This window comes from Oenanthe melanoleuca, chromosome 17 (genome assembly GCF_029582105.1).
Source record: "Oenanthe melanoleuca isolate GR-GAL-2019-014 chromosome 17, OMel1.0, whole genome shotgun sequence".
Lineage (NCBI taxonomy): Eukaryota > Metazoa > Chordata > Aves > Passeriformes > Muscicapidae > Oenanthe > Oenanthe melanoleuca.
The window spans coordinates 6,237,989-6,260,993 of record NC_079350.1 but is presented as its reverse complement, the minus strand read 5'-3'; the positions used below and the strand labels follow the sequence as shown (position 1 = coordinate 6,260,993).

At 49.1% G+C, this 23,005-nt stretch overlaps 1 protein-coding gene across 2 annotated transcripts in view; it reads right to left on the bottom strand.

Moving 5' to 3' along the window:
* Positions 1-23,005, bottom strand: part of URM1 (ubiquitin related modifier 1) — a 58,533-nt gene that overhangs the window by 26,469 nt on the left and 9,059 nt on the right. The window contains exons 2-5 of one of the 2 annotated variants that reach the window (XM_056504957.1): positions 20,937-21,007; positions 8,957-9,038; positions 7,894-7,942; positions 7,067-7,181 (exon numbers count right to left, since the gene is read on the bottom strand). In XM_056504957.1, coding sequence (XP_056360932.1) covers positions 7,113-7,181; positions 7,894-7,942; positions 8,957-9,038; positions 20,937-21,007 — 271 coding nt within the window. In that variant the 3' untranslated portion in view covers positions 7,067-7,112. Of the gene's footprint in view, positions 1-6,899; positions 7,182-7,893; positions 7,943-8,956; positions 9,039-20,936; positions 21,008-23,005 lie in introns of those variants that run through there. The other variant, XM_056504956.1, reaches the window with a different exon arrangement.

Sequence of the window (23,005 nt, the reverse complement as noted above, 5' to 3'; positions counted from 1 at the left end):
AAAACAAAAAAAAAAAAAACTTACAGTGTCCTCTCCTCTGCTGCCGAGCTGAGCCCATGTCTCCAGCCAGTGTCCCAGTGACGACGGGATCGGAGCCTGCACGGAGAGGGGAGCTTTTTGCAGGAGAAATGTTTTTCTCCCGGTGCTGGACGGCTGATCCGAAAGAAAAGCTGGAAACAAGTTCATTGGTTTTGCTCTCGCTCCCTGTCCTTGCCCTAATTTTTTTTTCCTGGCAGCTGGTGGGAGGAAGGGAGCTGGCAAGGTGATGCTTTTTGGGGAAGTGGGGAACTGCTGGTGAAAGAGGCATTCAGTGCACCGGCAGCCTGGGAAAGCCGGGGGGCTGCGGGGAGGGCGGGAGCCCGATCCCGAGCACCGCGCCCGGGCTGACCGTCGTGCCGAGGCGGCAGGTGGAGGGGCGCCGGCGGGATACACCAGAAAGCCAATGACATCATGTTGTGGGTTTGTTTCTTTTTTTTTTTTTTTTTTTTTTTTCCAGGATGAAATTTGCAGACAACTTCCCCGACCGCCCGCGAGCGCTGGGGCTCCGCCGTGAGGAGCAGGACAGGTCTCTCCAGGACACACAGGCGCACATCGAGGGAGCGCAGGGCTTGGCCAGGGCTTTATTTTTTTCGCTTTTTGGGTTACAAGAGCTACATTTTATTTCTTAACTCGCTGGTTAAGGGGCTCCCCAGCGCACAGGGAGCGGGAGCGGCCGGCACAGGGCAGAGCAGCCCGGCACAGCCGGCGCCAGCGCCCCGTCGGGTCCCCCATCCCCGCGGCGGGGCAGGATCCGTCCCCGGCCGCCCAACCTGGGATGGCTCCTTTCGCCTCTTCCCTCTTAATTTTGTTTAGAAACTTGTCAGGTTGGTAGATAAAGGAGGTGGAAAGATCAATCTCGGCTTTTCATCAGTGTGGGAAAAAGTATTTCACTAATCCATATTTATTGGTGTAAGGAACCGGGGGGGGCCGGGGGGGTGGAGGGCAAGAGACCCTAATGGTCAGAGCAAAGGACAGAAGGGACAGTTTAAGGCTGCCCTTTTCCGAGAGGTCACATGTCACCAAAATCTTTCGGTTGTCTCGGGATTGGTTACATTCTGTTCTCTTTTTTTCTATTGAGGTTGCCAAGCAACTGGCTAAGACCAGCCAAGATATTTTCTTTATTACAAGTGGAGCAGAAAGCAGCAAGGAGGAGAGAGATAAAAAAAAAATAAGAAAAGAAGAAGAAAAAAGAAAAAAAAAAAAAAAGAGGAAAAAAAAAAAAAAGAGAAGAAGTTTAGACAATTAACATTTATAGGATCACATAACTTCATTAACTCGGCTGAGATTTGGGAAAGAGACTTAAAAAAAAAAAGTGGTGGTAGGGAGCGTTAGGAATTAAAACGAGTTAAAAGGCCGGCAGGTCCGGGGCTAAAACAATGCCAGAACACCCGGAGCAGCCACAGGGGCTTCCCTTGGATGGTTCCCACTTCCCAAAGAGTGGCCAGTCCCAGGCAATGGCTGCAACCCAGCTCAGGGGCCTTCAGCTGCTGCTGCTCTTTTTTCTTTTTATTAAATGCTGGCTTTCTTTTGGTTTTCACACTCATAGGAAGTGGGTTTATTGCTCCTAGCGCTGGCAGGGATGTGTTGGGATGCAGAGGAGCCCTTCCGAGGGAGGTGCGTGGCTGTGGCACGAGCTGGGCATCCCCTGGCCCTGGCCCGTGGGGAAGTGGCTGTAGGGATGTGGCTGTCCCCAGCCCCCAGGGCACCTTCATGCCTCTTCAGGGTGGGCAAAACCTCCCAGGGAGGGAATGAGACTCTGTGGGAGAGCAATCCCCAGTCGCAGATCCCTGCCCCTGCTCAGGGTTTGGGCCTGACAATCTCTGACGCTGTCCCTGGGCTCCAGGGGAGAGGCCTAAGGCAGGGGACACTGCTAAGGGTTGGGGACAGAGACTGGGGTCACCCTGCAGCTCCATGGGGCTGGACTGCTCCAAGAATCCCTGGGGCTGCGGGAGTTTGTGTCCCAGCACTCACCAATCCCTCTCCCCGCGTGTCCAGTCCCTGGGTGAGGACACGAGGGACAAGCGGGGACCTCCGAGGCTCCTTCCAGGCTCCCGTCCCGTTCTGCCCAGGGACCCCTGTGGCACCCAGGGTGGTGGCAGACAGCAGTGGGGAAGGCGCCGGCCACCTCCACGCTCTTCCCTTTGAGTGCGGGGACCTGCGGCAGGTTGGAGCTGGGGGTCCCCGGGCGGGGAGAGCAGGCGATGTCCCCGCTCCTCCGGCCGGAGCCCGCAGCTGCCGGCCTGGCACCTCGGTAATATTCATTAGGGGAAAACAATGAGCATTATTTATCCCCAGCACTTTCCCTGCCGCTGGGGGGCCGAGTTGGGGTGCAGGTGACCCCACACCCCACGGGGTACCCGGGCAGTGCCACTCCCGCAGCAGCAGAACGGAGGGGGTCTCCAAGGGGGGCCGAGTGGGTGGGAGGGGACCCCAAACCCAGCTCTGCCCGGCGGCTCCGGGGGGATCCCCACAACCCCGAGCGGGGCTGACCGCGGCCGTCCCCGGGGCTGGGCGCCGAGCCCCCGGGGCAGAGCGCACCCCGCGCCCCGGGCCCGGCGGTGCGGCGGCTGCGGGCCGGGCCGGAGCCGGCGTTTGGGAGCTGTGTCTTTAAGAGATGGCTGGCTCCAGGTTGCAGCTGCTGTTTCTGTGCTATAGAGACAGTGGAGATTCATTACTCCTAAAACACAATGGGCATTTATCACCCCGTGGTGTTATTCAAATCCAGTACCAATTGAAGGTCATCCCCATTCTTTTCTCGCCGGCTCTGCAACACATTTATTGTTGTGCCGTTCAACTAAAAGCCCTGCCCGGCCCCGGCGCAGCCCGCAGAGCCCCGGTGTGCGCATCGCTCCCGGGCGGATTTGGGACCCTCCCGGGTGGATACGGCGTGGAGGAAGCGGGGCAGAGCCGCTGCGGCTCGGCCGGGCTCGGGGCCGGCAGCAGGTGCCGCGGGAGCCCCGCCGCTGTGCCCCGCCGAGCCGCGGGGGCCGCCCGCTCCGCCCCCGCGGGACGCACTTTCCGCGCCCCGTGGAAACTCGGAGCCCCGTGGGCCGCCGGGGCCGAGGGCGGCTCGGACAGCCGGGGTCCGCCGCTCGCCCGCAGCCCCCAGCTGCTCTCGGGGCGACCTGCCCGGCCCCGCCGCGGAGCGGCCACGGCCACCGGCGCTGGCATCGGCGGGGGAAGCGCCGGTAGCGGGCCGGGATTTTCCCTGGCTGGAGAGGGGGGATTTGTTCCCAACTTCGTGGGCGCCGGTCGGTGAGGAGGGGCTGGGGAAGAAGCCTGGATTTTTCATCTTTTTCATTTATTTTTAAAATTATTATTATTATTAATATCCGCCCCCCCCCCCAGCGGTCATTTCCAAATTTCGGAGATTTGTTCAAAGTGCACGAATTTTGAAGGCGATCCGCTTGGAATTGGTGGATTCTCCAAAGCAGGAGCGGCGCGGCTGCAGCGCGGGGCCGGGGTCTGTGCCCGCAGCATCACCCCCGCGGAGCCCCGCGGCTGCCGGAGGCACCGAGCCCCGCCGCGGCCGCCAGCCCCGGCGCACCGAGCCCCCGCTCCACCGGGGCTGCTCCGGCACGGATGGATCGTCGGTTTTCGTTTTCTATCTTTTTTCTTGTTCGACTCTTTTTCGGTTTTTTTTTTTCCTTTCTTTTTTCTTTTTTTTTTTTTTTTAATTTTCTTTTACGTTGGGGTTTTTCTTTTTATTTTTTTCTTTTTATTTTATTCTTTTCCTTTTTAAATAAGGCTGCTTTTAATTTTTTTTTTTTTTTTTTTTTTTTTTTTTTTTTTTTTTTTTTTTTTTTTCTGGAGGGGTAAGAAATTAGTAGATAAAATTAAACTCCTCGCGGTGCCATTAAATGGAACCCGGGATGCGAAAAGCCGCGGCTGCGCTCGAAACTTATCGGGGCTGGAGCAGCGGCTCGGCGGGGCCGGGAAGCGGGAGCGGGGGGCGGCGGGAGCCGGCTCAGGGCCCGTGTGTCCTTCTTTTCCAGGCTCCAGCCGGATTCCCCCTGGAAGATCCCGCGAACCCGGGATGGGAATCTCCGCTCCTGATTGTCCAAACGCAATTCTTGTGCGATGGAGCCGTACGAACCAAGAATTGTGTCTGGACATCTGTAGCAGAGGTTTCACCTCCTCCGGCGGGGCTCCAGGACGGTTCTCGGGGCACAGGACAGAGGACGGACCTTCCCCGGGCCCGGGGCACGGCAGGTAACTGCTCCCGCCTGCGTCCCGGGGGTCGGGGCCAGGATTTTAGGGAAACTAAGGAAACACCAGCGGCTGCTCCGCTCGGCTCGGCGCCGCCGAGGGTGCTCGGTCTTGATGCGTCAAACACGGGCCGGGTCATCACCGGGACGGCCAGCCCCGAGCAGGCAGCACCGGGCAGCACCGGGCAGCACCGGGCAGCACCGGGCAGGGACGGAGGGGCCGAGCCTCGGGCACGGGCGCTCTGCCGGGGTCGGTGGGGCCGCAGCCGGGCGCGGCGGGCTGGCACTTCGGCCCTGCGCCTCCATCCCGCTTTATCCTTCTCATGCTTATTTATTTATCTATTTTAACATTGCGGCTTAATTTCATTTAACGCATATCTGTCCCCTGCACCGGGACACTCTTCTGGTCCTCTTGCCGCAGCCCCGGCTGGCCCCGGGCACACGGAGGCCGCTCCGGCTGCGCTGGTCTCGCCGGGCCGGGAATCGGCCCCGCCGCTCGGGCACCGGGCGGGCTCGGCGGAAAGCGGCTCCGGGCGGCGGGCACGGCCCTCACCGCGCCCGGGGAGCCCCAAGGAGCCGAACAGCCCCCGCGGAACGGCGGCCGGAGGAAGGCTCCTTCTAACAGAGAGGCTTTATGAATCCACCAGCCAAACGGCTCGGCCGGGGCTGCCAAGGAAACCCAGGAGGAGGAGGGAAGCATTACAAGATCCGAGCAGAATTTCTCCAAGCGCCTATCTAGGACAATGCTGGAGGGGGAGAATATTTTAAAAGGCTTTTATTTCAGAAACTTTTTGTTGCTCTTCTTGTTACAGGATTTTGCTGTACCCCTCTTCTCCACCCCCCCCGGCTTCCTTCATCTTCCCATTTCTAGCTTTTTTTAGCAGTGATTGACAGATTTTACTACAGCAGGAGCTAAGCCACCTGAGTCTACCTGCACTATCAAGGGGAATAACAGCTCCTGGGGAAGGAACCCCTCTTATCTGAGCTAATAGCTGGGGGGGATGAGAACAGACAAGCCCAGCCTAAGGCACAGAGGCAGGGTAGAGGAAGGGCAGGGGCAGTGCTGAAGACGAACCTGCTTTTTCCCATTGTGTCTCAGTCCATTTCAAGCTGCACGCCGCACAGGTTCCTTGTTTTTCAGCCAGCTCCTACCACCACCTGGAATCCCCTTCCACTGTCCCAGCCCAGCTAAGCTAAGGGCCAGGAACTGGGGACAGAGAAGAGCCTTTGCCCCGTCTGTGTCATTTACAAATGGCGTGAGCTGGACTCAAGCCGCTGTAGCTGGATTTGGAGAAGGCTGAATATCGGTTTGTCACCAGCAGTGGGCTGAAGCTGGGGCTCCTCAGATGCAGAAGCATCGTAGGCTGTGGGTGCTGTTAGTTAAGCAGGTTGTGGAGGGGTAGATGTGAGAGGAGTCAGTGGAGAAGTCAGCTGAGGGAATCACTCTCCGCATCAAACAGGAATTCCGCCGTCAGGCGCAGCACGGGAGAGGCTCCTTGTGGGCCAGGCTGCCTGAGCAGGGCTCCTGCACTGGCTGCTCCCCAGCAGCTCCTGGAGAGCTCTTAGAGCAGTACATGGTGCAGATCAGCTCTGAGAGCACCGACTGAGCACCGGGAGCCTCTGCTCCACCACAGCCGCGGCTCAGGCGGGAGCTGCTGCCGGGGACCTGCGCATGCTGCTGGAGCCAAGCCCAAACAGGTGAGCAGGGCAGGGGGGAGCACAGGAGGACAACCCTGGTCAGGCACCCCTGGAAGCTCATGCAGCATGTTTCAGACCTGTTGGTGCCAGTGCTATCCTCTCTGAGCCCATTCCTCTGCTCTGGCCGTAGCCTCCTGGGGCTGAGGAAACTTCTGGAAAGACACCAACACCCATTCCCTAGCAGAACCCCACACACCCACTTCCATACTGCTCACAGGACTTCCCCAGGGCCCACAGCAAGAAGCCTCTCCCTCCCACTGATACAAAGGGTTAAAAGCCACTGACTTTCTCAGGTCTTGGCACTTTACCCGTGCATCTCCAGCCCCAGCCGTTCTCCAGCCAGACTGCAGCTCCCACCTGCACAGAATGCAGTGCAGCCTGATCAATTCTGTCTATCACGGTGACAGAAAGATCGTTTGCTGCCCTGATCACTCTGTGCTGTCTCAGGCCGGGTGAGGGTTTGTTTCCCCTCCAACCAAATCATTATAAATTGACATTATTCATGGACCAGTTCTTTACCCTGCCATAGCTCTGGTATGAAATCAGCACGAGGGATCAGAAATACAAAACTAAAAATGCCTGTTTCTCTCTTGCTTCCCATAAATAAATACCATAACAAGGTGAAAGTCACTTCCCAGGGCTCTGGAACTGTCATGTTTGCTACCCCGTGGAAAAGCTAGTCAAGCCACCTTTTGTTTCCTTGCACTTTCTCACCCTTCCCATGGCTGGTGCAGAGACTGTACCAACATTAAGTGTTGTGTTAAAAGAATCCTGGTTTCCAGCACCAGAACACCCCACTGCCTATTAAGATATGTTATCCCACTCAGGGTTCAGCACCCCTCTTCCTCCTGTCAGAGAAAAACAAAGTCTCACATGCTGAGGTGCTCTCTGCTTGTTGGGGTACCTGGAAGTGCAGTCAGGAGAGGTGAAATGAGGACCAAGAGATGGATGCTGTTGTGGTGGACAGAAGGCCGCAGGCTGGCGGGGCTTTATTTGGATGTCTAGAACAAGTGAACGCAGTGGGAAGATGCAGAGACTGGACACAGACAGTTCAAGAGAGGTTTGGGTGGGTTAAGGTTTTTGTTTGTTTTTGGGTTTTTTTGTTTGTTTGTTTGCTTGTTTTTTTCCTAGGGATTTAGATTTACATCCTCTTGTTTTTTCAGGAGTTCACCCGCCGTGCAATGTTGAGATGAAAAGCACATTATCCTGGTCCTGGAGTTTATAATCCAGCTCACCCTGCAGGCCAAGAAAAAAAAAGAAAAATTGTTCAAATGTCATTTCCAAATACAAGCTGCAAAGAGAAAACAGCTCATAAAAGAATGGTGAGTATTAGGGAGAGCAGAAGGGGACAGACTGATGTTTTCATCATAACAGAAGCAAAGGTGAGAGATCAGCCACAGTACTGATGCTCATCACCCCTCACTGCTTTCTGGACCAGGGTTTTGACAGAACAGGTGGTTGCCTGAGGCAGGGAAATGGAGGGGCTGTTTGTTGTCGGAGCACAAGAGTGCAATGAGAAGGGAAGACATTTACCAGGTGCCTGTTTGAGTTGAAATCTCCCTGTGGCCTTTACCTGCCAGGCACCACCTGACTTCAGGGAAGGTGGTTCTGTGTGGGCCTGAAGGTCCCAGGTACTCCCCCATGCTGTCACCCCACATGTGGGGGGACCTGCCAGCAGCCAGAGGTGCAAAACTCAGTGCCAGAGACCAGGGAAAAAGGGTGATCTCTCTTCAGACCCTCTCTGGATGATGAGACTCAGCAGGTTAGAGAGAGGCTCCAGGCTTTTGAACAGCCACAGCACAGGAGATAGATTCCAGACTGCCCCTTCCCCCTCAAATATGAGATGCTTTGCTTGGGGCAAGAATCAGAAATAGCTTCTGTGAGAGCAACCACAGAACAGACAGAGCAATATTTTCAACAAAGAAAGTCAAACTGAAGGAGTACAGACCATTAGTTCCCAGTCTGCCTCGTTGATGAGCACCAAAATTCCTGGCCTCCTGCAGAATAGAGAGAAATAATTAGGATACAGGGCTGCTAAAAAGCTCCACAAATAGTTAAGAACAAGGGATGTCACAGCACAGATCACAAGGTGACTGCTTACAAAGCCAAAAAAGGGATCCTAGCATGGAGGTGGAAACAGGTACAGTCTGTGCCCTTTCTAGATCAAATAAAGGGGACGCAGGAGCAATCCCAGAGCTCATTTGAATGAAAAGGCACCGTTCCCTAGGATGCTCCAGGATGACTGCATTTCCGTACGATGCAGAAAAGCCAGGTAATTAAAACCCACGCACGGCAGCCGAGTGCAGAGAGCTCAGTGTGAAGGCAGGGAAAGCCATGCCAGTGCCCCTACCAGAGGCATGAAACACCTGGGATCCACTCCAAGCCCCTGGTTCTGAGCAAAGGGATTCCCCCTCTTTGATCTTCAGTGTCCTGCGATTGTCTCTCCTGTTACCAGGGGACCTGGCACACGCTTCAGCTCACAAAGATCCGTGACGAATGTTAAACACCCCCAGCGCCACCCCGCAGGCAGGGATGGCTTGCACAGCTCACTCTGCTCCATTTCTCTTGCCTTCTTTTTTTTTTTTCTACCCCCCTTCTACAAGACTGGCCCCATTTTGATAATAAAAATACATTTCCCAGAAGAAGTATTTGTTGGCATTTCTCAGAATGACTGCTTCAGTCCCAGTGATGTCAGCAGGGAACAGACAGACCTGCTAAAACTCCTGTAATTGAGGATACAGGTGCTATTCTGTTCCAAGTGACAATGAAGAGAAAATATAAATGGCTCTGCTTCGTGTTTAAGATTTAAAGATTTGGGGTGAGGGCTGCAAAAGACGCTCCCTGTGGGACAGTGCAAGGTGTGGGTGGGATACCTCCCACTATCACTTAAGCAAATCCTGTGTTTTCATGGTCATTGACTTACTCAATAGGAAATCCGCCCCAGAGGAAAAATCTCACAAACTGTGGGGATCAACAAAGAAACACAAGGGGGATTCATAAGTTGTACTTACACAGATTCCCCTTGCATAAATAACTCTGGTCGCTCTTTCAACAGATTCTGTTTGATCCACTTGAGCAGGTTTCTGATATCCCCTGGAAGAAGGAAGGACAGGGTTTACAAACTAGCTGATGGCTCCCGGTGATGCCAGAGCAAAGTGATTGTTTATCCACGAAAGAGCAGATGAGGAACATGCAGGATGGATGGGGATAGCTGCAAAGGAAGTCACAGACCTGTCGCTGTGGTTTGGCAGAAGAGGTTTCCCACAGAAAACTCATCCCACAAAGAATGAATGCAGCTCCTGCTGAAGCACCAATCTGGCAGCAGATTCCTGATGTTCAGGTCTCTGACACATCCCATATCCTGTGCATTATCTCGTCACCCAACAAATTATGTCTAATTCTCTTGTGCATTTAATTAGATTTGAAAAGTCCAAACAAGAAAGCCTGAACGGAGCAAAACCAGACACTTTTGCACCAAAACCAGCACAAACTCTTGGAGACATTGGAAGCTCTGGGACTCAAACCAGTCCACGGCCCTGCATTAAATACACAGGAGGACCCTGGCCCATAGTTGTATTTTGGACACTTACAGCATCCTTCAGCATCACACCTGCTGCTGTGGAGTGTTCCCCATGCTGTGCCTGCTCCCTCCTTCTACACTTTATGCTTAGAGCTTCTTTATTAAAGCTCAGCCTTTATCTTTCCATTTCAGTTGGTGACAGGAAGGATTTGTCTTCATGTAAAAGGAGGAGGAGACACTGCTGGCGGGTTTTTATAGTATCAATTTTACTTTGTGAGGCAAAAACAATTTCTTTAGTGATAGCATCAGTTAATTTCCTATTGGAGAGGTGAGAAGAGACAGAGGGGGGGAACAATCCGTTACAGGGTTTAGAGAAGCTGACAAATTGCACAGTGGAGTTCTGCTGCATTTGCCTCTATATTTCACCATTCCACAAACCACTTCATCATTCCGAATCCACAATCAGTTATTCTCCTGGGGCTCCTTTAAACAGCCCTTTGAAAGCCCCAAAAGAGTTCTGTTTGTTTTCAAGAAGCAAAGAAGCTTTCTGAAGGCACAAATCCACCAGTGAGGGCTGCAGCCCTGCTCCAGGAGGAGCAGGGGATGGCAGGCTGGGTTTTTTATGTGAGGTAAGCTCACTGCAGTCATGAGGAATCTTTCCACACATGCTTCTCTGAGTTAAATTCACTCTGTGTAACATTCCCCATGTGTTTGCTTCATAACCAGCAATAATATATGCATTTGTAGTGGCTTGACTCAGCCCAGGCCTTACTACAGGATTTTATGGGATCATGGATGTTACCCAGAGCCAAACTGGGGCTGTTCCAAATAATGCCACCCTCATTGCTTCTGTCACACCCAGGATGAACAGCCCTGGTGTAGACAGGTGCACATCAACTAGGCAATGAGGATATGTCCATCTGCAGCAGATGGGGGCCTCTTCTCCTGGGGAAAGGGGGAGGGGGATGCTCTGAGATTCCCTCTGTTCCCCCTGCTTTCCCAGGGTATTGGAGGCTCCAAACCAGTGCTCTGACCCCAGAACCCCAATCTCACCACAGGGCTGCCCAGAGCACAACCTCCAAGCACTGGATCACTCTGATCTGGGCAAAAGGAGCTGCTTTGTGCCTCAAAACTACCTGGTGAGCTGGATCACCTGCCTGGGGCCAACCCACGACTGCCTTGTAATGATATGTAGTTACAAGAACAAAATAAAAGAACAAAATAGACCATTTTCTGCCTCCTTCCTAGCAACCTGCACCAGGGACAGGGAGCACCACTAAGAAGGTGTGTGTATTTACATACATACAAATACATATACATATACATATACACACACACACACACACACACACACACGCACGCACGCACCACAGCGGTCGGTCAGCCATCAGAACGAGAGTTAACCACATTCACCTTCCCCTGAAAAACGCTGCTGCAACGTCAAGCCCTCAGGATCTCACACCCAAATGGCTCCGCTCTCCATCACCAAGAAATGAAAGCTGTAAAGGAAGGAAGATGGAGAGGAGCCTTCAGGAGAGGGAGGGGGCTGTGAAGGGGACAGCAGCCCCACCGCAGCATCACCCGCGAGCTGTTTCATATTTATGCACTTGCAGCAGGGCACACAACAATGAGCTGTGCCATATACCATTCTCCTTGCATGGAATAAGCAGCCCTTTCCTCTGGGACCTTTCAGGAGAGATCATTTAAACAGAAACATGCTGCACTAGCTGGATAAAAGGCAGCCACCTAGAAGCAGCCTGGACAGAGGGGCAAGAGGACTGATTTATTCCAGGCTGAGCTGGAAGACTCCCTCACCCCATCTCCTCCCATAACAAATGCTATTTTCAGTCCCACCTGAGCCAACATTAATTTACTCCTACCCAGAAGTCACGTACACACATACTGAAGAATTTAAACAGTAGAAAAAAAAACCTCCAGACACCCCTATGCATGCCTAGAGCTTACCCACTCCAAAAGATACAAAAATTAAGACCCTTTCTCCACAGCCAACTTTAAGACAATACTTCCATCTGCTTTATCAGCACTGAATTTTTTCACCCACCTTCATTTCTCGATGTGCTATACACCAGTATTACTAGAACAAATCAATTATAAAGGATGACAGATGACCACAGCCACACCAAAACTATCTCCCACAAGTAAGATGCTGAAAAGGAAAAGGTTACTTCCATTGCAAGTGATCTGTGGAGAAGCCATCTTGCAGCTCAGTGCCTCAAACTACAGTCTTGATCAACAGCTCAGGACTCTGTGTTCTTATGATGGAAATAATAAGAGGTAAATTATAGCACAACTGCTTATCTCTTCCAGTTAACAGTAGTGTTCCTGAGACATTTTCTCTCTGATACTATGCTACGGGTCTAACAGGTTTCCAGCTCCCTGAACCAAGGACTTTCTATGCAAACAGCAGGTTCTCTACAGAGAACATATAAAGAAGGAAAAAATCTCAGCCTGGTCAGGCACCACATCTGCTGACAAGTTAAACCATCATTACAATCCAGCAATTTCACACTCGTGTTGGTTAGAACAGAGGCATCTGCTTTGGGCAGGAGCACAGTTGTACTACAGGTGTGATTTGGCTGCAAAACCCACCGTGCATTTTGGCTCCAGAGGGAGGTTCAGGTGAGAACTGAGACAATACAGCATTTTGCTCTAGTATCACGAACTGGAACCCAGCTCATCCCAGTAATGATATATTTTTATCACTGCTGCATGGTCTTACTGAAATCTTTTTGGTAGCCTACTCCATTTTACTCACAGTAAAAAAATATCACATCAAAAACGCACTCTTAATTCTCACTAACTGTCCTCACCATCGGCAGCATCAGAGAAGCAAGACTGAACCAGCCCAGGAAGCAGAAATACTCTCAAACTGCAAAGGAGGGACTGAAGCACATGGTAGGAAATCCCTGTGTTACATCTACACAGAGACAGCTTCTGCAGCCTGTGCTAACAGCACATCAGCCCTCTCCAAATTCTTAGGAAAAAAGAATCTAAAGTTAATTTAAAAAACCAGACAAACAGTTTGAGAAAACTGCTTAGTTCAAGTGCACAGATGGGAGCTGAAGCCCACAATATATGCAGAAAACCGATCAGCCAGCGCAAGACAGCGCTCAGGAAAACGAGATGTGTGCTTGCAGTCACACAAAGTCATTGCCTTGTCACGCAAGAGGACGGGATGCAGGAACTGCAGTGAGCGCACAAAACCCAACAGCCTCGGCTCCTGTTCAGCCCAGCTGCACCACAAACACTCCTGGCTGTGGCAGAGAGAACTGCACAGTCTCTCTGTCCTGCGAATCCTCAAAGGCCTGACCTTCCGCATTGCCCCAACTGTTCCTTCGTGAAGAATCTGCTGAGCTTCCTCTGCAACAGGAATGCATCTAATAGTCCATTTTAGCACTGTCTGGGTTCATTTGCACCCTCAAAAGCAGGGCTGAAATCCATAGATCTTTCCTAGCTCAATACGACCTCCTGGGCCTGACAGATCCATCAGTGACAACTCAGAAAAGAGGGCACTTGCTGTGTGCAGAGAGAAACCAGGTGCCTCGAATAAGAAACACCAAGCTGCATGTTGCACCAGAAGGATCTCACAACAAACTGATAGAGGTTCAGAAGCATGGAAAGATTTTGTGCAACCCTGATAGCAGCTGACATGGACACAAAGTCCTTGGCTCCCAGGGAGCTGCACAGGTCGCTCATAAATTCACACACATATGCAAGGACCAGACACCTCTGTGTCCCCTGCCTTAAAATCCACACACAAACTCACACAAAGCCTCCAAGGGCACCCAGAAGGTGTAAATACACCCATCTTCTTGCCTTGGTTGCAGAACTGGGAGATTATTTCAGGGAAATGGGGGATCCCTATAAAGGCTGAACCATGGAAAATTCCCTTCTGGTCCGCAGTAAATAAGATATATGTGGCACTGGTCACTAAGGGGTCAGTGCTGCAGGAACACGGTGCTTTCCCGGGCCGCCTTGCGGACACCTCCCTGTGGGGTACCATTTCTTTGACCCAGAATAAGATCATTTATCATACTGACCATGGCTGAGCTCCAATTTGCTGAGGTCACTAACTCTGGACGAGCGCTGCTCCACCCACATTCTCAGCCACCGGCCTGTAACCATGACAAAGCCCCTTCCCTGCCGCTCCTCTGCCATTATTCCCCCTGCCTGCATGGAAATGTATGGAAAAACAATTTGTATGTCCCTTTTCTGCTTAAGCATCTTGTTTTAAAAACAGCTCCCAATATCTGCTGCTCTTCCAGGTGCATGACTGCTCTTTGCTTTCAGATCCAAGCAGACCCTCCAGGAATCTGCTCTCTAAAACAGCTCAAACCCAGATCTAAGGGATCCTTCCAGCTCCTCCAGCCTCCCATCTGATATGCAAATCACTCTCTGAAGCAGACCATGGTGTGCCATAAACTGCAGAAGAAGACCTGGAATGGCTGGTATAAATGGAGTCACAGGCAAATGGATTTGGTACTATGCAGAGTGAGCAGCCAGGCAAATTTTGCAGCAAGAGTAAAATCCATTTTCTCTGACAAGTGCACAAGCCAATCGTGCCACACACTGGAATAGGCAGTGATTTAAGTACTAGGGAAGAAATTAGGGGGTAACTACAGCCAGGCGTAAGAGAATTGCAATTGTTGCTCTCATCTGCTCTTGTCTCCTACAAATGAACACCAAGGTCTTGGCTTCTGTAATTTTTAATTGCTTTCAGACATCTTTTTCTTGCTTCTCATCTAGAAGAGCAATGTTCTTCTTAATTTTCTTGTGTCCACAAAATCGGAAAGGATCACAGAGGTCATTCAGAGCTTTCCTGTTAGCAGTGAGCACTCAGATTCCAGCTATCAGCCAGCAATTCTCAGCCCTGAGGTTTTAATCACAATGCTTATGAACTGGAGAGGAGCTGCTTGGGATCTTCTACTCCCCACAGATTGCTGGTAGGGAAATACAAGTTCAAGGGATCTCCAATCCCACTGCTAACCAGCAGCAAGCCTCCAGATCCATCAGCTCCCATGACAAAAAAAGCAGCTCCGAGCTGATTCTCAGGGTAAACCTAATCCCTACTCATTTCCAAAGTCAGAGCATCTAATCCCGTAACACCCAACGCTATTGTCACTTCAGGCTCCCCAATAAATGCCAGTGCACCAAACTGTCTCTTTTAATTAGGATCACAGATCACTAGTGCTGGCCCAGGGTCTTGCCTCTCGTTCAAAATTGTCAAATGAAGGAGCTGAGAGAGCCTCAAAGACTATTGCTCCAGCAGTGAAGTACCAGCCTGGGGATCACAGACATTAAAAAAAAAACTTCTCCTTAACAGATCCTGTGATTTTATCCCTCTGCCAGCTCAGAATTATTCTCAACAAAAGACCATCCTGAGTCTTGTCTGCTCTGATTTTAAGAGGCTTGAGCACTGCAGACCTGCTACCAAACCCCAAGGAGACTGCCATGGTCTAATAGTTTTTGCAGTCAGGAATCTTCTGCTAACACACTAAACTCCGATTTCTTCATTCCTCCCCATCAATCTATACTAGATGATATTGCATCACGCTGGCTATAATCTGTCCTTCCCAATGATAAAAGAGATATCCCACCTCATCACTTTTCCATTCATTTATCCTGTTTAACCTTGAATGTTACTGGTTAATTTTTTTTAAGCTCTCAGTAAGACAATTCAGAGAATGCAATACTAACCACCAGTGTAAAGCTTTGCCAAAGGCCAGCAAACTGAAATTTCCCCTCTCTCCTGTTTTCCTGGTTTCTGAGTTTTGGGTGTGTGCACAGGCACTGAGGGCTTAGAAGGAAAACCTTATTGCTATTAAAGAGACTACATGGAGCTGCTGTGCAACCCTGGACCATGGAGGAAGGTGGCTGCTCCTGCCAGAGTGGAGAGGGATTCCCTGGCAGCCTGGCTCTGCTCTGCACACAGCCAGCCTGGCCGAGGGAATTCCCTGGGCTGGGCTCTCCCTGGCACTGCCAGCTGGATCAGAAAATGCCTTGAAGTCAAATCCTTGCCCCCTCCCAGCCTGGCTGGTGGCTGTGTCCCCTCTGGCTGCTGGATGAGTCAGTGTCTCAGCTCGGCTCAGGAAACTGCCATGATTTTATTCCTCTAAATACAGAAATCGCCTCTCACTTTTGGGCTCATATCTGCTTTGCTATTATTAGACTTTCATACAGGGCCAAGCACCATTAAACCGATTCCTGTCCACCCAACCCAGCCACCCCCACAGATACTCCAAGCCCCTCAGTCTTACTTGAAAGAGAAAAAGAAAGGGCCAGTGAGATGATCAGGGTGGAGGAGAGGGGGGGGTAAGATTTACAAGTGAATGGAGGTAAGAATGGAGCAGTTTGTGGGATAAAGGGGCTGCGGAGGGAGCTTTACAGATGTGCAGAGGGACGGCGGCTCATTGTTTAATTAAGCAGAAAGTGGCTCTTTTGAAAAGCAATTTTGCACAGGAGCTCTGAGCTCAGCAAACAACTCCTGCGAGTGAGGGCAGGAGGAGAAAGGAACAGCTGGCCCGGAGCCGTGTGAACCGCATGCTAAGCGGTTTAAAGGGCCCGGATCCTCCTCCCCAGCCCTGCTCCGCTGCCACCCTCTGAACAGCGCTGTCAGCACAGCAAATCCCACCGAGAGAAAAGGGAGAGGAGGGGGGTGGGACAGAGGGGTTATCCTGCTAGGTGTCCGCACTGCAATACAGCGGCTGGGAAGGAGGGTGTAACAGCCAGGCTTTGTTATCCCAGGGATTTGGTCGCACACAAGAGCTGGTTTCCCAGTGCCTGGAAAGCTCCTTCCACAATGAGTTGGGATGAGCTGATCCGGTAAAGCGGCTCCACGGCCTCCCAGGAGGGTGAGACGGAACTGTTCCTGCGAGGACAAGCGTTTATTTCCCGGCTCCCTCTAAAGGGAGCCGTATTCTCGCTGCAACAGGGACCTGGAGCTGAGCCCCACGCCAGGAACTGCTCGATCGCGACAGCTCTGCTGCTGCAAACACTGCTCCCCCTGACTGCTGCTCCAGCCTGAGCGCCCTTCCCCTGCCACCAAATCTATAATTTCCTGCCTAAAAGAGATGCACGAGTGGGATGCACGAGGAGGGGAATAACCCAAGTCCTTAGAGAGCTCCAAGTACCACACACTGTGGTTAAAAAGATTTGACTGCATGAAATTCCACAGATCTATGGGGGCTTTTTTTAACCATTCTTCTAATAAGCCTCTACATTAGCAAATATATTTTTATTCTTTCTTTGGAGCAAGTTTTAAAATGTTAGGAATAATAAACAGAGCAATAAAAGCATGCCAGATTATTAATGACTCAACTACGATGTACTACCCAGCACTAGGCACTTACCAACAGCCAACGCCAACTGCTACTCTGGATTTTACGGGTTCTTTTGGTCCAGCACCCCAGTCAATGCTGAACACATGCCATGCTGTATTTTGTAAGCCACCCTGCCTGTAACATAGGTCTGATCTCTCAGGATCCCCAGGCTCTTTTCCGAGGAGATGAATGCTCCCAAGTCCCCAGCAGCTCTCCATGCTGTGCAGAACAAGGCCCCTGGAAAGCAAAGCTCTCGAGGAGCACACTATGCTCTTCTCTACAGGGATTCAACATAAGCAGTATTTGGCAGATTATTTTAATTTTCCCTCTTAAAAAAAATCTGATTGGCAGTGGGTTTTTTTCCCTAGAGTTTTGGTACAGGGAAACCACAAACAATTACCAAAACACACTGATTAATAATTTAACCTTACAGACTTGTAAAGTGCCAAAACACAGTGTGAATTCTTGATTAGCCCAGAAGGTCCCAGTGAGCACCAGTGAAACTGGTAACTGCCGCTCAAAAAACACAAGTCCCACTACTGAAGCCACAGGAGAAGCTGGAATTCAAAGGTCTGTGACAGCAGCTGAGCAGCCTGCAGCACAAGTGCCAGAGACTTTACACCCAATCCCAACCTCCAGGTACAACATCCAGAAGACAGCATAGCAGAGAGGTTTTGTAAACACTCTTCATCAGATGATGCAGCTGAGCTAAACCTAAAACGACTACAAGGGTTAAACAATGCCAGTGACTTCCTACCCTTCCAACAGCATCCATGCAACTCACATGGCCAGGACAAATCCACCACTGTGAGTCCCAGCGAGATGGAGGAAGGAGCTCCAGCATCACTTGCAGAGCAGTCATACAATGATCTATTTGATTACTGAAGCACTTGGTTAAATTACTGTGGCTTGTTTCAGGAGGAGGCTGCCAAATACATTTTCAGTTTTTAATCTAGGGTTTCTCTCTTTTATGCTCCATTGTCTCTAATAGCCTTTTAGATGCTAGAAAATAAAGTTGATTTCCCTGCCAATTTAATCCTCTCTCCATGTGACAAATATCGTTATTCCCCCAGCTGCTTTCTCCCACACACACTGTTTTTATGCAGAAGAAGCCAACAGGGCATAATGCCTTTAGATCCTCAAACAGCATTATCAGTGAGATCATCAGAATAGCCAGAAATCTGGGACAAGATTCTTGTTTGACTTGGTCTTCCTTCTGCAACAGCTCTACAAGATTACACAGTCCTGCACAAAGTGTTTTAGGCCAATCTGCTGCCTATGCACCTATACACCACACCTTTATAAGTTCCCACATTGGCACCAACTTCAAAATGCAGGCAGAAACATCTCTGCTTTGGAAATAAAGACTGCAATTTAACTGACATCAGGATACAAAATGCCCCTCGGATAATAAAAATAGGTCCTGCCACGTGGCTGTGCCCCTCGTGGCTTGCTCTTGTCCCATTTGCAGCTTCCTTCCTCCTTGCCTTTCCAATCCCTCCAGGAGTCCACCTCCAGGCATCAGAAAAGGACAGAGAATCAAATCTTCTTGAAAAAGTTAACTGGATCTGGAACCCACCTACTTTCCATCTAGTGCCTGTTACCAAGAAAAAATAAATGACCACATAAAGAGTTTGCTCAAGCAACATTATCATTTAGAGAACACTCATTGCCCCTGCCAGCTATGGAGCACAGCTTGCTTTATTCATGTAAATGTTTGTAGTTATTTTGTCATATAAATTTCCATCTCCCTTCATTTCTGGGATATATAAAAAAATGCCTAAACAATTAAAATACAGGTGGGCCCAATAACCCAGAGAGAAGCAACTGTTCTGCAAAAAGGAGGACAAAGACAAAAATAACCTAGAAAAAAGGAAGAGTAGGTAAGAGAGGCCAAAATGGCCAAAAATAAACTTGGCAGCTAATGAAATCACTTAAAATGGGGTTAGAAGTGCAGGTCTTCAAGTAGTGTTCATACTACAGGTCATTCTCTGGAGAATTTAATGATGGACATTCAGGGTAAGATAAGCAACAGGATGTGCTGAGTAGAACTGAGCTGTTTTATTTCTCCAAGTGTTGCAATTCTGGCTCCGTGAGGGCAGCAGGGACTGGTATGTATATCTTTATTTACCCAGAGACAGGAGAATTGAAATTTCTTAAGTGTGAACATGGGAAATACATGGTATTAGGAACAATATAAAATTGCAAGAAAATTATTCATATTTTCTGATATGATTCCATTGATTTGTCACCACTACAACATAATTGTCTTCTGGAAGTATCTTGAAGGGTGTTTCCAGTAATCCCTTACTATCAGACATTCAGGACACCTCTGGCTGCCCCATCCCTGGGCTGGGTGTAAATGACACTACAGCAGCTGCCTCACAGCTCAGTTTATGCTCCTCAGGTGCTGCAATCCACCCAAAAACAGACTCAAAATGAAACCTCCCTGACAGTCAAGGCACAAGACAGCAGCAAACCAGGGCAGCTGACAAGGGGGTAGGTACACTGTCAATTCTGCCACTCCTGGCACAGGGATGGCAGTGCCTGGAAAACAAGGCAGTGGGAAAAGCTGGGAGCAACAAAGTGTTAGCTGAATCTGGAATGAATCACTGGAGATCAGGAGTTTGAACCCTGAGGCTGATACAGACCCTCAGGGAGAGATTTAGCCCTTAGGATAAATGTAGATCCTACTAAGGCTGCAGAAGTCTTCCCAGCAGCTTCAAGTGGGAATGGATCAGGCCACATACAACTGCAGTACTGACAGCCATCAGCCTGGAAGAATTCCCCTTTGGTATTAATACCCTCCCCTCCCCTGGCAGAAATCTCCTGTAATAATCCCTTTTTCTTCAGTATCTGATCATGGTTTGAACATCACCAAAACAGTGGGCATTACTGGGTATTTTAAATTTGCAGAGCACTGAAAAAAATTATTCTCTAGCCCCCAAGTTTACAAACCAACTAAATGAGTGTTTTAGCATTTCTTTGTTACCTTTCATTTAAGGATCTTAAGTGCTTCAACAGTGCTGGAATTTAATGCTGAATTCTCTTGTGATACATCAAAGCATGACTAGCAACAGGGGAAAGTTAAGCAACATGACTAAACTCACAAAGCAAATCAGCATCAGGTCATGTTTCTGAAGCCTTAGTCCCTGTCCTTAACCACAAGATAACACAATATTGCAGTATTCCTATTATATTTGAATTACACATACTTATGTCCAAGCATCAAAAGCACTTCTACCAATCTCTAATTACTTCCAGGCACAGCAAAAATATTTCAGGCTGGAGGTTCCCAGTACATAGATTATGGTATCAGCCATTCATGAGATATTGGTTGCTAACATTCCCCCATGGCTTTGTGTTATTTTGGTTTATAATCCCACTCCAATAGAATAAAGCAGTGCTATCTAGCTGGAAAAATTCAGAACATACCTGTGGCAAAATTACACTACAACTGAAGTATGCACAAAAGTGAGTGAGTTAGTGCAGCACTGCTCAGTACTGCATATTCCAAATTGCAAACCAGGAATTATGACTGCTTATCCCTGGAACATTGAAGTCCTGTTCTTTATTGCAGGGAAGGCCATGGGCAGGATGTCCAGCATCCTATTTGAGCATGAGGTTTACTGTTTTCAACTACAGAGTTCATATTAAAATTATCACCTTTACTTGAAAGGTCAAATGAGTAGATAAACAACATTTATGTTACATTGCCACACAGCCTCCACATATCTATACACCACATAAACACACATATATATATCTATATGTGCCTCTTGGAAACCTCAGAACAGGCAGGAAAAAACAAAGGAGAGATGATTTTATTGGTGGTTTCAAGTACCAGGAAAGACAAACGTAGACTTGCTGGAAATATCCAGAGGCCATTGTCTATCCAGCAGGAGGGAGGCAAGAGTCTTAAGGAAGGACTTGATTCACAAGCTTAGAGGACAGGAAAGACTTCAGACTTTGAGAACTAACCCCTGTTTGCCAAGCTGCCTGATCCATGGCATGTCTGAAAGAGTTTTTAAAATACTTTGATCCTTGCTGGCAACTCTAAGTGCTGTACAAACCAGCTTTGTTTCATTTGTTGTTACTCTGTCAAGTTATCCAACAGGTTCTGATACTCACAAGGCTCTGGTTGACAGGGCAAAGTCACCTGATGCTTTTTGACACCATCAAACAAGAGTTCTGCACCACCTCTGAAATAAAAACAATGAACAACTGAGATTTTGCTTTATTGTCAAAAGAAAGTAGTACAAAAGAGGCGATTTACATAGATGCCACAACAGAGAAAACAAATGACACAGACTATATTTAGCACAGGATTCCCTTTGTCTTTTTTTTCCCTGTCACAAACCCAAAGTCCACAGGGGAAGCTGCCAGCTTCCACTGCCAACACAGAGGGGAGGCTCTGCTGTGGGCCAGAACCCCACGGTGCCAGGCATCACCCCAGCAGAAAGGGAGGATGGTTCCCATCTCCACGTGCTCCCAAACCGCTGTGCAGCGCTGCCTTCCCTCTCCAGCCACCCGCTCTGCTTCCACAGCCACCACACTGCATCCAACACTGCTCATCCCCATCCTGCTGGCCAGAAAGCTCAAAAATTGAGCATCCTTCTGGAATAAATATTCCCCCAGTTTCCACATGTGAATGCACAGAAAGGGGAAATGACTCACGAAGTAACAGAGCAAGTCAGTGCCAGCAGCCCCAGAGTCCTGGCAACTCTTTCTTGATCTACTGACTACAAAGTGTCCCAGAGAGAGACTTGACTGGGAGAAGCAAGTGATGAGCATGACAAGGTAAAATATAAATAAATAAATACAATCTTCTTCCACTGAACAACCTGATATTCATCCCTCTTCTGACACTTTGAATACATTAGGGAATACCCTCATAACAACTGGTGGCCTCTGCAAGCACTGGAGATCAGGTGTGAGCAGGATATGCACAGGTTGGCCAGTAAAAGAACTGGTCCTACCACTGGAAAAGAATGGGATTTGAATTGGGTCCAGGCACCTAACCTCAGGCTCTTCAAAAGAGTAATTAATTTTTGCAACTACACCTTAGAAGCCTCAGCAAGCTCCTCATCTCTACTCCTGTTCTGGAAAAAGTACAGTTGTGAAAATCTTTACCAATATCAATCATTTTTCATGATGTTGTGAGGCCACAAGTGAAACTCAGATTATAAAACTTGTGAGTACAGATATGGATAATAAACACAAAAGCTATTTTAAGCTACTGGACACAGCAGCAGAGTGTGAGCTTTTGACTCTAAACTGAACTCTACAATGGTCAAAGTTTTAACAACTAGAGAACTCTTAAAAACCTCAATTCACTTAATATTAGGTATGAGGTATATGAGGTAGAAAAATGACCAACCCATTTTTAAAGGGCATATAATTGTGGCACAATGTTCTTCCAATTTAAATACCGATTACTTTGGAAAAATTTTCCTATGAAGTTACTTTCTGGGAACTTATTGGTGCCTCTCCTCCCTTGGAAAACCAACATAATAAAGAGAAATATTTAAAACAAGCAATCCCTACCTAAGTATCAACAAAGATACTTCCAGATGTCATTAAGTTCCTTTAAATTCAATATCTAAAAATGCCACAGTAGGTTTTCTTGGCTCTGCAATGGCAGAGCACAACAGAACCCTTGTTATGCCTTCAGCAGCTTTACTTATATGCAGCAACTCTCCTAAAGAGCACTCTGTTGGTGTTCTTCCACCAGCTCACAACAAATAGTTATCTCAAAATTGAAGCAGTGGTTTATTAACATGAGCCGAGATTCATGCGAGGGAACAAGTCATAACAATTATATGAAAAACATTTTTTCATGTGATGAAAACAAGGTCACGCTTTGTTACAGCGGGAAATGTAGATTGCAAGATAAGGTCCTTCTGTAAGGCGAGAGCTGTGGAGAACTCAGCTGTGGTTCCTACATAGAGAGCTCATTTATGCATTTCCAAGGGAAGCAAAAATGCATCTCACTCTTCTGGGAAAATTAGGAGAGTTGCTGCAGCTGGAAGCGGGAAAGATAGAGGACAGGATTCTTAAGGAGAAGGGTATTTAAAGGGTTATGGTATTTCTGTGTTCGTGAAAGGGTGGGAAAAAGTGAATAAATAGCAGCCTTTTAGATTCTGCTAAAAGGAGGCTTTAACGAAATAACACAAGTATTTCCACAAATATGCACAGCT